Source organism: Ambystoma mexicanum, chromosome 6q (assembly GCF_040938575.1).
Source record: "Ambystoma mexicanum isolate Mex_15411 chromosome 6q, UKY_AmexF1_1, whole genome shotgun sequence".
Lineage (NCBI taxonomy): Eukaryota > Metazoa > Chordata > Amphibia > Caudata > Ambystomatidae > Ambystoma > Ambystoma mexicanum.
This window is the reverse complement of record NC_090937.1, coordinates 270,479,945-270,492,708: the sequence shown is the minus strand read 5'-3', so window position 1 is coordinate 270,492,708 and position 12,764 is coordinate 270,479,945. Positions and strand designations below refer to the sequence as shown.

The 12,764-nt window shown below is 43.5% G+C and overlaps 1 protein-coding gene across 1 annotated transcript in view; it reads right to left on the bottom strand.

Annotated features, from left to right (window-relative positions):
• The window catches only part of HERC3 (HECT and RLD domain containing E3 ubiquitin protein ligase 3), a 1,960,519-nt gene that overhangs the window by 1,485,984 nt on the left and 461,771 nt on the right, over positions 1-12,764 (bottom strand). Inside the window, exon 4 of the mRNA XM_069630741.1 lies at positions 1,020-1,096. Coding sequence (XP_069486842.1) covers positions 1,020-1,096 — 77 coding nt within the window. The remainder of the gene's footprint in view (positions 1-1,019; positions 1,097-12,764) is intronic.

The following is a 12,764-nucleotide window of genomic DNA, read 5'->3' as shown; positions in this document are numbered from 1 at the left end:
TTGTGTTAAAAATAGCACTGTTATGATGGATAATGTCTCTAGTGCTTCATTTGTTAGGTCAAGGAGTCCATTATAGCAGGAGTGTAACTATTTATTTTATAATTTTTATAATTGTTCATTTATAATTAGCTGAATATCACGAGTGGTTTCTAAGCGCGGGATCAGCTGATCATTGGAGGTTATTATAAGTCTCTCAAAGAGTAATGGTATCGAGATGAAAAGAACCAACACTTACCCCCCCCCCCAGATAAATGAGATGGTGATCAGTAGAATTCAAACAGGTGCTTTCTGCAGTTCAGCAACAAGAGCACTTAAACCTGTACTTGCTTGGACTCCTTGTGGTGCTTGTGAATAAAAGCGAGTGCAACAAGAAATCTGCTCCTCCAATCTGTGTCCGGCCAAAACAGAGTGCACAGTAAAATAACTGCACTTGAGCCCACACTAATGATCATCTACTGCAGAGGTGATTTAAATATGGCCAAGGGATGAAGGCACCAGCCACAAGAAAGAGAGAACGAGGGGGAAGACAACCATACAGTGTGGAGTCTGGCATCATCTGAACAAAGTCCCCTGTACTATAGTCCTACAGCAGCCCTCGTGGCAGCAGTTGCACCTTGGTGCAACTTCACTGCATGCTCAGTTTTGACCACGCTCTGCGAATACAAACCAGCAGTCCTCTGAAACTTCAGCGTGTCCTCCCTGGACCGATAAGTGGCAGGCTCCGAAAAGAAATGTTTCCAGCATCAAACCACACTGCTCGAGTAGAGAGTAGCTGCTTCCAACAGTGTACTCATACAATTATTGAGGTTTGAGAAGAGCAATCGAAAGTAGTCAGCTAATCACAATTTGCCATTTGTAAGATGCTGCTAAGATAGAGATAGAAAATGGGTAGATGTTGCAGTATAAGCTGGAGAGGATTTTAACATTTTAATTGTCTCAATACCGAGCCAACATAAAAGAAAACATGTAAATAAGCCTGCATGTGATAATTGAGCTTAAAATAGATCATCCTGCCATACCATCAGCAAGAGCCAAGCAGTGCCAGCTGCCACAGGACACCTGCAGTATCTTCTGCTGGTTCAGCTTCCGTATAAACCTACAGCAGGAATGGTAAAATAAAAGGTTGCTCAAGTTCTTTCATTAAGACTAACAAATATAATACACAATCCACAGAATCTGCTCCTCAGTTTGAGCGCAAGCGGAGGATTTAACTAAGCCTTTTACAAACTTCCAAAATCTATAATACGCCTACCAACTTAATTATCAGAATTATAGCCACGAAAAAGCACTTTTAATTTTAGACAGATATATGAAAAGCTATATGCACATTAATAGGAGTAATGCAAATAAAAATGAAACTTGTCAACTCCAAGAGCTAGTGCTGTAGAAACATTAAGAGCACATTCAGTTCCTAGACCTGCAGGGTAGAAGTGCCTGACATTTTCTACTGGCATGAACATATACAAATAAATAAATAATTAAATAAAATGAAATGAACACTTGGCTTCTATTTAAAAAAGGCGCGCAGACTTACTGAATACATTGCCAAACATCTAGATGAACACAACAGTTTAATAAAAGGAAATGATGTTGCCAACGTTCATGCCATACACACATAGACACTGCACATGAACCATTTTAAATCCCTACACATAGCATTTGTGTTTAAAATCGTAGGTGGCTGCCAGTGATGAGCAATACAGCAGATAACAGTCATGCTGTCTAATTATTTACCCAAAAGGGTGGGAGAAGTTACTTGCCTGTATCATCAGTTCTCCAGCAATCCATTTCTTCTCTTACATAATGTTAGCATCTCTCTCAAGAGGGAATTCACTTTATTTGAAGAAATAATTCTTCATAAAAGTACATACATTATTAAAACAACCTTTTTGTTCCAGATATAAAAGGCCTTTTCATGGACCAAATACACAGCACACGCTCAAGTAGCATGTGCATCACGCAACATTAACATATGCAGAAGAGCAAACATGCCACATTTTTTTTAAAAATCGGGGCTTAAAAGTCTTTTCCTAATGGAGTAAAAAACGGACAAAAAACAGGGCAAAGTACACAAAATATTCACAAGACAATCCGTCACATGGACATTTGTTGGAAGTCTTACCTGTATTGTCCCATCGAGTTAAATGAATCCCTAACATCAAACATTGTGCACGCATTTTAAATAACAAAGCTCTCTGATGGTGCTTATGAAACCAATATAAAAGTACATATCCCTCAAACCATTTTAGGATTATGGAATTTTCAAATCTTTTCACAACATTTAAACTCATGTTCCTGCTTATAATAAAACCAAGAAATAATCCATCTGAGTTTCTTAAAACGTTACATGTAGCTAAAATCCTTTAATAAAGACCGAATTTCCCCAAACCAGTAAAGTTTAGAGAATATAGCAGATATCAATAGATCATGAGTGTACAATGTTAAGATATTGCGTAGGGCCTTCAATTACGAAATCACAATAAAAGGAGCGCAAGCTCAAATTGAAACTTTAGAGGAACCAAACAACATTACTTTAAAAGGATACGAATTGAAGTGCACGTTTATGCCCCCTCCAATGTCAGAGAAAGATGCAAGAAAACAATAGGTTTATTTCTTTTTACTTTTTAATTTCATTGTGCAAATGTGAGATAAAGCCAAAGGGGCAGTAGGTGTGCGAGTTTAGAGTTTATGCCAACACTTCAGAACACATTCATTTTACGGGATATTTTTTCACTATGCAGCAAAAGATTATCTTGAATGATATTACGTTACCATGGAAAGGTAGCTGCAAGGTTGGTAGAAAGCAAGCTGCAAAGTTGAAGAAGGGTACGGAGTGTTACAGGGTAGTCGGGATTGGTGCAAAATGAGGCTAGCACACAGGCAGATTTTAGTAACAGGAGAGAATTAATGTCAATACAGATAAGTAACAGCAAATTACTATCAATTAATATCTTGACATAATCACGAAAGAAAGTATCTTAACATTGGTTGATTGAGTATGCAGAGGGTGGGGTGGGAGCAGTACATTTCATGTTTGGTCTCGTCCAGCAAGTCGAGACAACGGGTCAGCATTGCAATGACAGATCCCCGGTGTGAAGGTCGAACCATGACAACCACATAGCTCTCAACTCACACGCTTTTGGCGGGTGTCACCCACTTTGTAAAGGGCTGACTCACCCGCCAAGCCTCCTGCACGCCCATTCATTCCAATGGGCGTCTCACCCGCCAAAAACAAAATCGGGTGATTTCACCCGCCTTTCCAACACAAATGGTTGAGAGCTATGCAACCAAGTTCCAGGAATCTTGCAAACCCACCAGAACAGGGTGAACTGTTGGACATTCGAGCTGGGTTAAACAGACACCATTGCTGGAAATGTTAAGAGACTTTCTTTCATGAAAAATGACAAATGTGATACTAGTCGAGTGATTTTAGTAGGTTTTGATTGCGAAGGTGAGGGAAAACTCCTATTTAGTTATCCGCCATAACCCAAACAGGGATTGTCCTAAAGTAAACTGCACATGGTATTTCAGCACAGTCTTTTTTTCCTACAGGTATTTAACACCGTTGTGGCCTTTGGCTTAAATTAAGGTTTTGTTCATATCCTTGCAAGTTCTTGTCTCTCCTTGAGACAACCTACCCTACAAACTAAAGTCATAAAATGGAAGGCCAATGTAAAGTTCCACCGTCTTGCGAGAGGCCGATGTGTCATCTGCTGGCAGCCATCTTGGAATGGGATGCTATGTTTCCATCTGTTTCATAAGGACCAACGCAGCCGGAGGCTGACACTCAACCTGCATACATGGAAAACACATTAGGGAAATTGATACAGCAGATCTTGGAGGTTTTTCTTTTGTTGAGTGATGCTCTTTGCTAAGATATGTTCAGGGTGTCTCCAGTGCACACGAGTGTAGCTACCCTCTGCATAGTGATATTAGAGTACCTCAACTCCTTAAGTAAATTAACATGATAGATTTTCTCCTTTATTCTCCTACAGAGATGCCGCACATGGTAATTGTGGTTGCCGACTAACTCTGCGATCGTAAATGGGGTGTGCAACTTAGCTTATTTTCTGAACGACTAGGACTTTATATCCCATGTTGAATTTTATAAACCAGGCCTTCTGGTTGAATAGTGCCTGCTGTTTCTCTTGGGTTTGTCAGGTTCCCCAAAGGCTGTGTGTGCCCGGGTGGCTTGGGTCAACTGGGCTAGGTTTTGCTCTGATCTTGTTTCTCCAAACTCTCCTTCAACATGTGAAGGAAATCTCGCTAGAGCTTTGGGGCGTTTTACTTACAGCAAAGAGAGCCCAAAGGTATGTAATACTTTATTTCAGCTTACACCATTAACAAATAAAACTTCCAATACTAACTTGAACATAATTAAAATACATTAAAAATAGGTAATCTGAAAATGATATTACTTTAAATATGCCAAGTGCTCCTTGATGCAATGTTACTGATAAAAACTAAATTACAAATTTCCTTCCAAACGTTTGAAGGAGGCAATGATGTACTTGCATATACAAGTCAAAATATGTGCATCAATACATGATTGTACAAAAACCCAAGGGATCTGCACGTCCAAATTCTTGCGATTTTCTTTTACTAGTTTCCTAAGGAGTTTCCTCCAGGTCTTAATGAGCCTTTCTATAAAACCATCAATCTGAGGGTGTAAAAAAGCAGTCAGCAACACTTTTATCCCGAGTAATTACATTATTTTGCTCATTAGTCTAAACATAAAGTTACTTCCCCAATCTGTTAGAATCTTTCAGAAAGCCAACTTGGGTGTTTTAGTATTTGATGTGTGGTGCTGACTTTAAGGGGGAATGCTTTCATATAGTTTTGTAATCCAGTATAACTACGATATATCTGTTACCTTGCTTTGCAGGTTCTAAAGGAGCCGCTATTTCAGCCGCAATGCGCTAGAAGGGAATCTCAATTAGGGTCATAAGCTATAATTATGCCCTCAAGTGTGGGTGATGCGAAAACTTTTGACAGATTTTACGTGTCTAGACATATTTCTTTATGTGATGGTACATGCTGGGCCAGTGAAACCGCAATAGATTATGATCTTGAATTTTTACCATGCCCTGGTTTCCAAATGTAAATCAGGTAAGAGCAGTTTCCACCATCTCCATTTGAAAAGGGGTTGGGGACCAGCAATCGGTGGCAAGCTTTTCCACCACTCTTTGGATTTGCTGAACTTGGTAAAGAAGTGATTTGTTTCTATGAAGTAAAGTCTTTTAGATCCTTCCCTGCTGCCACTGGGATGACCTGTCTGAAAGAATCCCTCAGGGTATGTTCATTCCTTTGGGCAGTGGAGAATCAGAGGGAGTTGTTGTCAAAGACATAAGTATTCCTCTCTGGCATGGGGAGGTCCTAGTCCTCAACATGACAAGAACAGGGCCATGTAGTTGAACCAAATCCACCCATACCACGCACAGTGGGTTTCTAAGGGTAGGTACCTCTTGTACAGTGGGATATGCAACAACCTCAACCTAACTGGATCTTTATAAAATCAGTACAACAAAAGTACATGAAGATCCCAAGCAAGCCACAAATGGAAATACCACGTTGGTACTCAATATAGGAAATATCACAAATGTAAACAAGCAAAATCCAATTTCTCCTCCCCCGCAAGATCGTAAACACAAACAACAACCCTCAAGTTATTCCATTACAATTATGACATATGCTTCAGTAATGTGGGCATAAACCAAGATATTCATTGACTGAACAGCATAAATGGTCTCCATATTTTAAGGAATGTAAGCATTGGTTGTTAATTTCGCTGATAGTTTTTTCATTGCCAAAACTGCCCACACCCTATGGAAAGCCAGCCTTTTCCAATTTTGTGCAATAGTCAATTCAGCTGCATTCAACAAACGTGTATCGAGAGTGGCTAAGTGTCAAAGGGTTCTTCCCTCATCGCTGTCTCCAAAGACCGAGATCAGTGGGATTAAAGCTATTGGCAAACCACAGATTTCCTTGATCCGAGAGAATTTAATTCCAGTAAATATTTGCTTTGGGGCATGGCCAAGTGTCTCAGGCCTAACACAAACTCCCACAAAGAGGAGAATAAGAATGAAGACATGTATGAAGACAATGTGGGGAAATGTGTCACTGAAAACACATTTTTTAGAAACATTCTTTTATTAGGGTGTACTTTGATGATTTAAGTGCTCTTGTCGATTATTGAGAGCAGAATTCAGGACTCATCTCAACATTTAGATTCTCTTCCCATTTCATCACATAGGGCAGCTGTTTTCTAGATTTCTAGAAGTCAATATTATTTGGAAATTCATATTATTTGAAAATTCTACTTTTGCCATGATCTTACATTTATAGTTCAGGAGAGGCTTGCCTGCCTCTCTAAACTGTAGATTGGAAATCACAGTAGCAGAGTCCACTGAAATCAACCTTTCCCCAATCCTGAATTTAACTTTGGCCTCTTAAGGGTAAATCTTGTTAGTAAAAGTCTGCTAACATTTCAAGGCCCCCATTAGACCAGGCTTAAAAATCACTTTTCAAAGTGCAGGTAAAAAATATGGTTCAATAAAGACCATCACTGTCCAACACTGTTTCACCCACCCACAGCCTCATCAAACTATCCAAAGTTTAACAGTTTGTCGCCAATAAGTCTATTTTGTTTACTCTGAAAAGCAGATTTTGCCAAAGAACTAGAAGAATCCTGCTGCTCAACCCTCACCCATTTAACAGTCGATGATGCAACCACTCAAACAAATGGGAAACCAGTGATGCCAACTGACCAAGTGTTATATTTGGGACAAAAAGTCAGCCAAGCTCAACAAACCTGAGCAAAGCATTCTACAATACTCTCTGGGGGTATGCAGCCCACATAAAGGATAGGACCTTTTATTGCAAGTCGAACCACATCATATGAAGGTTATTCACTGGGATTTTGGAATGGAAGACTCTGGAAAAAAATGAAGATGTGCAGGGATTAAGATTAATTTGGACTGCGTGAACCCTCCCTAGCTAGGAAATGTCCTTATTTTTCCCTCTGTCTAAAATCTTGCATTAGGACCTTGAATAGTGGGGGCCCAGGAGGATGATATATTTACAAAGTTTAGAGCTATTGGATGGTAGTTGGATTCCTAAATAATAAAGGGAGGTTTCATCACAGCTGAAGGGATACAGGCCACCAGATAAGCATCGTACTAGCCTTTTTACGCAATAAAATCTTGCAAATACGACACCTTTTATCTTTCCATACATATCTTTTACAAACTAGGTGAGAGCATTTTCTTCTGTATGGACGACATTGCAGGCTGTAGAAAAGCAGTCCAAAAACAAAACAGTTGCTCTCTGAGCTGTATGCACTGGGCCTTTCGGAAAGAAACGTGAAATAAAGAATAGTTTCTAATTGTTCAACTTCTGCTGTGTTTTGTGTCCTTACATGGTCACGAAGAGGAGCATTATGCATGCATATTTGTCTAGCATTGAAGGGCCCTATCATTAATAAGATGGAAAACTAAGTTGACAAACTAATGTATCCTTTTTTTCAGTGAATGCATAGGTATTTTTTGGAGTAGTTGCGTTGCGTGTATTTATCATCAAGATGCATCTCTGGTGTGTTCATATACATTGATGTGTAGGAGAATGTTTTCCGCAGATGTACTATGCTTTTTTTAACCCAGGCAGCTTTGCTAAACAACTCAGTTTTGTTTCTACCGTTTTATATTCATTTCCAAGTTTAGTCATGTTTTGGGTGCCTGTCGCATACATTTTTTACGCTCCAGTGGAGGCAAATAATTTTTACTCGTCCAATTTTATTTTACACTCGAATTATAAAAAGTTTGTAAAACACCCCTGCCTTAAAACTTTATCTCAGGCAGAGAAGAGTATGGAATATTTAGTTTAAACATTCACTAACCTTAACTTGGAGAAAATGTGGCAAATTGTATGATAAATGGTCAGTGGCAGCAGGGCCCTTGCTCAAGTTAAAGTGATTGTCATTACACTAATCATAGGGGTCACAGCCTCTTCCAGATCTCCAAGACTACAATTCAAACATTTAAAATACGACTCTCCAGCCAGTACAAGGGCTGGTACTAAATAAATAATATTGAAAGGGTTACTGTGGCAGACCAGAAGAAGGAGTCTGATGCACTGAGGACATTTTCAAGACTTAAAAATTAAATAATAATGAAAGAAAGGCCTAACTCTCCCTATCGCTATGGGGATATTCGCTACTGTGATGAATGAAACGGTGTCATCAATCCTTTCCCAGCGATGACCTCTTCTCATGTGGCATGGGGACGGCAGCCGCTACCTGATCCTGACCCTAGGGGTGTCAATACGAGGGAGGATCACATGGGGAGAGGCAACCCTCAGGGGACTAATACGATATAATCGGATTAGACCTGGTATCCCCTTTTCTTTTGAGGATACCCCTTCCATTCCCCATGACAATGGCATATTGTCATAACTACCCTCACCCACCTTATAAGGCTACTGAGAATACTTCTCCATACTATGTATGCAAGTCATCAAGAACTGACTTTCCTTTCCCTGAATACAAAAGTACTGTAACAAGGAAGCTGAGCCGAGTAACGAAGATCAATGGAGGCCAGGAGAACAAGCTGCGCTCTAGTTGTTGCAAGCGCATACTTGATGCCGGGAGATCTAAACTAGTAACCCAGCTGACAGGAGAGGGACGGTGGCTGGAGAAGTCTTGTCCTCCCAGTGTCGACTGATGGACTGCTGGTCTGTTGCAAGATCCGTGCAGCCAACCGGCTCGCAGAAGAGGCAGAGGAGAGCAGACTGCAGGAGATGGTATGCTGCAAGGATACCAGAAGAGGAAGAAAGGCTTCAGAGTGTACGCAGGTACCGAAAGGCAGCCTCCATGCCGCTGGAGCACAGAGAAAAACAGCAACCAATCGGGAGCCACAAATGGCACAAAAGCCACAGAGCAGAGGTGGCGAACCCTCAGACACTTTTGTGTCCTATCCACGTCGTTTTGGGCCGCGCACGCCGGCGCCACTGGGACGTAGGGGTATATATAGCTCCGCCCCTGCAGCTCCCTCAGATTTCAGCCCCCAAAGTAGTAAGGGGGGATCTCTGGTTTGCATGCTCAGGGAAGGCCGGCGGGCGCATGTGAATCCATGAAAGATACCAATGCTGGAGAAATGGAGTTACAGGTAAGAAACTATTCCCTTCTCCAGCATTGGATCTTTCATGGATTCACATGCTTAGAATAGATTGTATAGCAGTATCCCCCAACATTGGAGGCGTGTATGCAAACCAACATCAGAATAATCATAATGCATATTTACCATGGAAACACATCACATTATAGTATGTTAACAGTGAAAGACACAACACTTTTAAGCATAGTTGCCGAAGGGTGTAACCCCCACTTGGGGCTTACCTTATTGGAACAGGTGACGTAGTACTGCACGCCCCATCTGTGTATCTTCAGCATGTTGCTGTGCGAGACAGTAATGCCAGGTAAACGTGTGTGGTACCGACCAGGAAGCCGCCTGGCAGATGTTCCCCAACGGAATTCCGGACCACAAAGCCGTCGACGATGATGTAGATCTTGTCGAATGGGTCCTTGGGCGCTTTTATAGCGGCTTTCCGGCCTTGGCATGACAATAAGAAATGGCCGAAGACACCCATCTGGATAGTCCTCGTTTTGAAATCGCTTTACCCCTAGCCGCAGGACCATAAGCTACGAAGAGTTGTCTCGTGTCTCTGAAGCTTTGAGTGCGATGGAGATAAAATTTCAAAGCTCTTTTCACGTCCAATGTATGGAGAGTCTTCTCTGCCACTGAAGACGGTGTTGGAAAGAATGTAGGCAACACTATAGCAGCGTGTTTATGGAACACGGAAGGTACTTTAGGTATGAAATGCGGGTTAGTGGCCAGCACGACTTTATTACTGAAAAACCTCAAATACGGAGGGTCGATCACTAGAACCTGTATTTCCGACAGGCGACGAGCAGAAGTAATGGCCACCAGGAAAGCCAATTTCCAAGACAAGAATTTTAATGACGTCGATGACATTGGTTCAAAAGGGGGTTTCATCAGGGCTGCCAGGACCAAGTTCAGACTCCAGATCGGAGGAAACAACTTCTTGGGAGGAAAAGTTCTAAACAACCCTTTAAGGAAGTGTTTAACTAGGCGGTCACTGAACAGTGGAGTGGAATGTCTCTTCCGAGTGAATCTCGAGATGGCAGCTAGATGCACCTTTATGGATGAAACAGATAACCCGTTATTTGTCAGGAGCAACAAGTATGGTAGGAGTTGTTCTGGTGTGATTGCCCGCGGGACCAGACCTGGTTGACCTGCGCACCATATGCAGAACCTTTTCCATTTGTATGTGTATGAAGCGTTCGTGGAAGGTGTCCTTGCGGCTTGCAAAATACGACGGCAATCCGCTGGAATCGCTAACGCGCCAAACTCGGCGAAATCAGGAGCCAGGCCGTCAGACTGAGGTTGTCCGGATCGTGATGCCAAACGGTCCCTTTCTCCTGAGACAGAAGGTTGGGGATCTTCTGGAACCTCATTGGTTCTGCCGCTGAGAGGTGAAGTAGATCGGAGAACCACACTTGTCTGGCCCAATACGGGGCCACCAGGATCACCCGACAAGGATATCTGTGGATCCATTGCAGAGTCCGATGGATGAGAGGGAATGGAGGGAAGGCATACAGAAACTTGCCCGTCCACGGGAAGGAGAACGCGTCCCCCAGCGAGTCTAGTTGTGGCCATCTGCTCGCGTACTGGGAGCATTTCTTGTTGTCTCTTGTCGCAAAGAGATTGAGGGCCGGATGACCCCATTCCGCGAAGAACCGGTGCAGTTGCTGATCGTTCAGTTCCCATTCGTGTAGACAATTCATCTCTCTGCTGAGAGCGTCTGCTTGCACATTTTTTACTCCTGGTAAGTGGAACGCCAACAGACGTATGTCGTGTTGTAGGGCCCAATGCCAGATCTCCTGGGCTTCCGTCGACAGGCTCCTGGAGCGAGTTCCTCCCTGCTTCCGTAGATAAAACATGGTTGTCGTGTTGTCTGTCATTATTCTCACCACTGAGCCCTTTATCTGTGGCAGAAAGGATTTCAGGGCCCAACGCACCACCCTCAGCTCTAGCAGGTTGATGTGGAGGGAGGACTCTTCCCATGACCAACGACCCTGAACCTGTAAGGAGTCCAGATGAGCTCCCCACCCAGTTAGAGAAGCATCCGTAACCACTGTCTTCTGGAACGCAGGCTCCAGTAAGGGCATTCCCTTCATTAGGTGTATGGAGATTCTCCACCATTGAAGCGCCTGCACAAGCTGGTCGTTGATGGTCAACTTGTCCGACCAGCGTCCTCGACTCTGTGCCCATCGATCCGCCAAGAATTCCTGAAGAGGCCTCATGAAGAGGCGACAGTTGTTTATCAAGGGTATGCAGGACGACATGGTCCCCAGCAGGGACATGAACCTTTGTACTGACACTGTGGTGTCGATCTTCCATTCCGATGCCTTTTGTTGGAGTCTGTATCCTTTCGAGGGATGGCTTCACCAGTCCCGACTGTGTGTGGAACTCTGCTCCCAAAAAGACCAAGGTCCTTGAAGGCTTTAGAGGACTTGTCGAAGTTCACTGCAAAGCCCAAACATTGCAGGAGGGACAGGGTGGCATCTAGGCTTTCTTGTGCCCTTCCTGGAGACAGACCCCTCACTAGCCAATCGTCTAAATAAGGGTACACATGGTGACCTTCCTTTCTTAACCAGGCTGCTATTGGAGCCAGACATTTGGTGAACGTCCTGGGGGGACGATTTCAGGCCCAACGGGAGGACCTTGAACTGATAGTGTGTTCGTCCGACGACGAACCGCAGAAATCTTTTGTGCCGTCGACGCATCGGGATATGGAAGTATGCGTCCTGAAGGTCTAGTGACGACAAATAATCTCCGGGTTGTATCGATCGGATCACCTCCTGAAGCGTCAGCATTTTGAATTTTACATTCTTGAGTAGTTTGTTGAGCGCTCGTAGATCCAGAATGGGATGCCATTTTCCATTTGGTTTCTTGACGACAAAGTACCGGGAGTACACTCCCTGTCCTTTTTCTGCCACCGGGACCAGTTCTATTGCCCCTTTCTGCAGCATAAGGCCACCTCCTGTAGTAGTATTTGAAGGTGGGGCTGGGCCAAGAACACCGGTGGAATGTGTGGTGGCTTGTCCTTGAACTGTAGAGAGTGGCCCAGATGAATCGTGTCCAAAACCCATCGGTCTGTTATGCGCTCCCACTCGTCGATGCGACGAGACACTCGACCCCCCAGGACGCCCTGAAGCATGTCATTGTTGGTTCTTGGTTTGTTTATCTTTCGTCGACGAAGGGTAGGCACTCCGTCGTCTGGAGGTTTGGTAATCTCTTCCTCTACGAGAGGATTGGGCCGCACGCCTCTAGCCTTGGGACGAGTAGGAGGGTCTGCTGAAACCTCGGTCTCTAGATGACCCAAACCGGGAGCTACCAGAGGCCCCTCTGAAAGGACGAAAGGAACGAAAATTCCTACCACTCTGCAGGGCTCCGAGTGACCGTGCTGTGTCAGTATCCTCTTTCATGCCCTTCAAGGCCTCATCAACTTTTTCACCGAACAGTTGCTCCCCTTCGCATGGCATATCTAAGACTTTATATTGCACCTCCGGTCTGAACGTAGTGCACTTGAGCCAGGCTTGTCTACGTAGAACTACGCCATTATTGATTTGCTTAAAACCGGACTCGGCTAGGTCGACGGCAATGCTTATAGCATGGTTGGAGGCC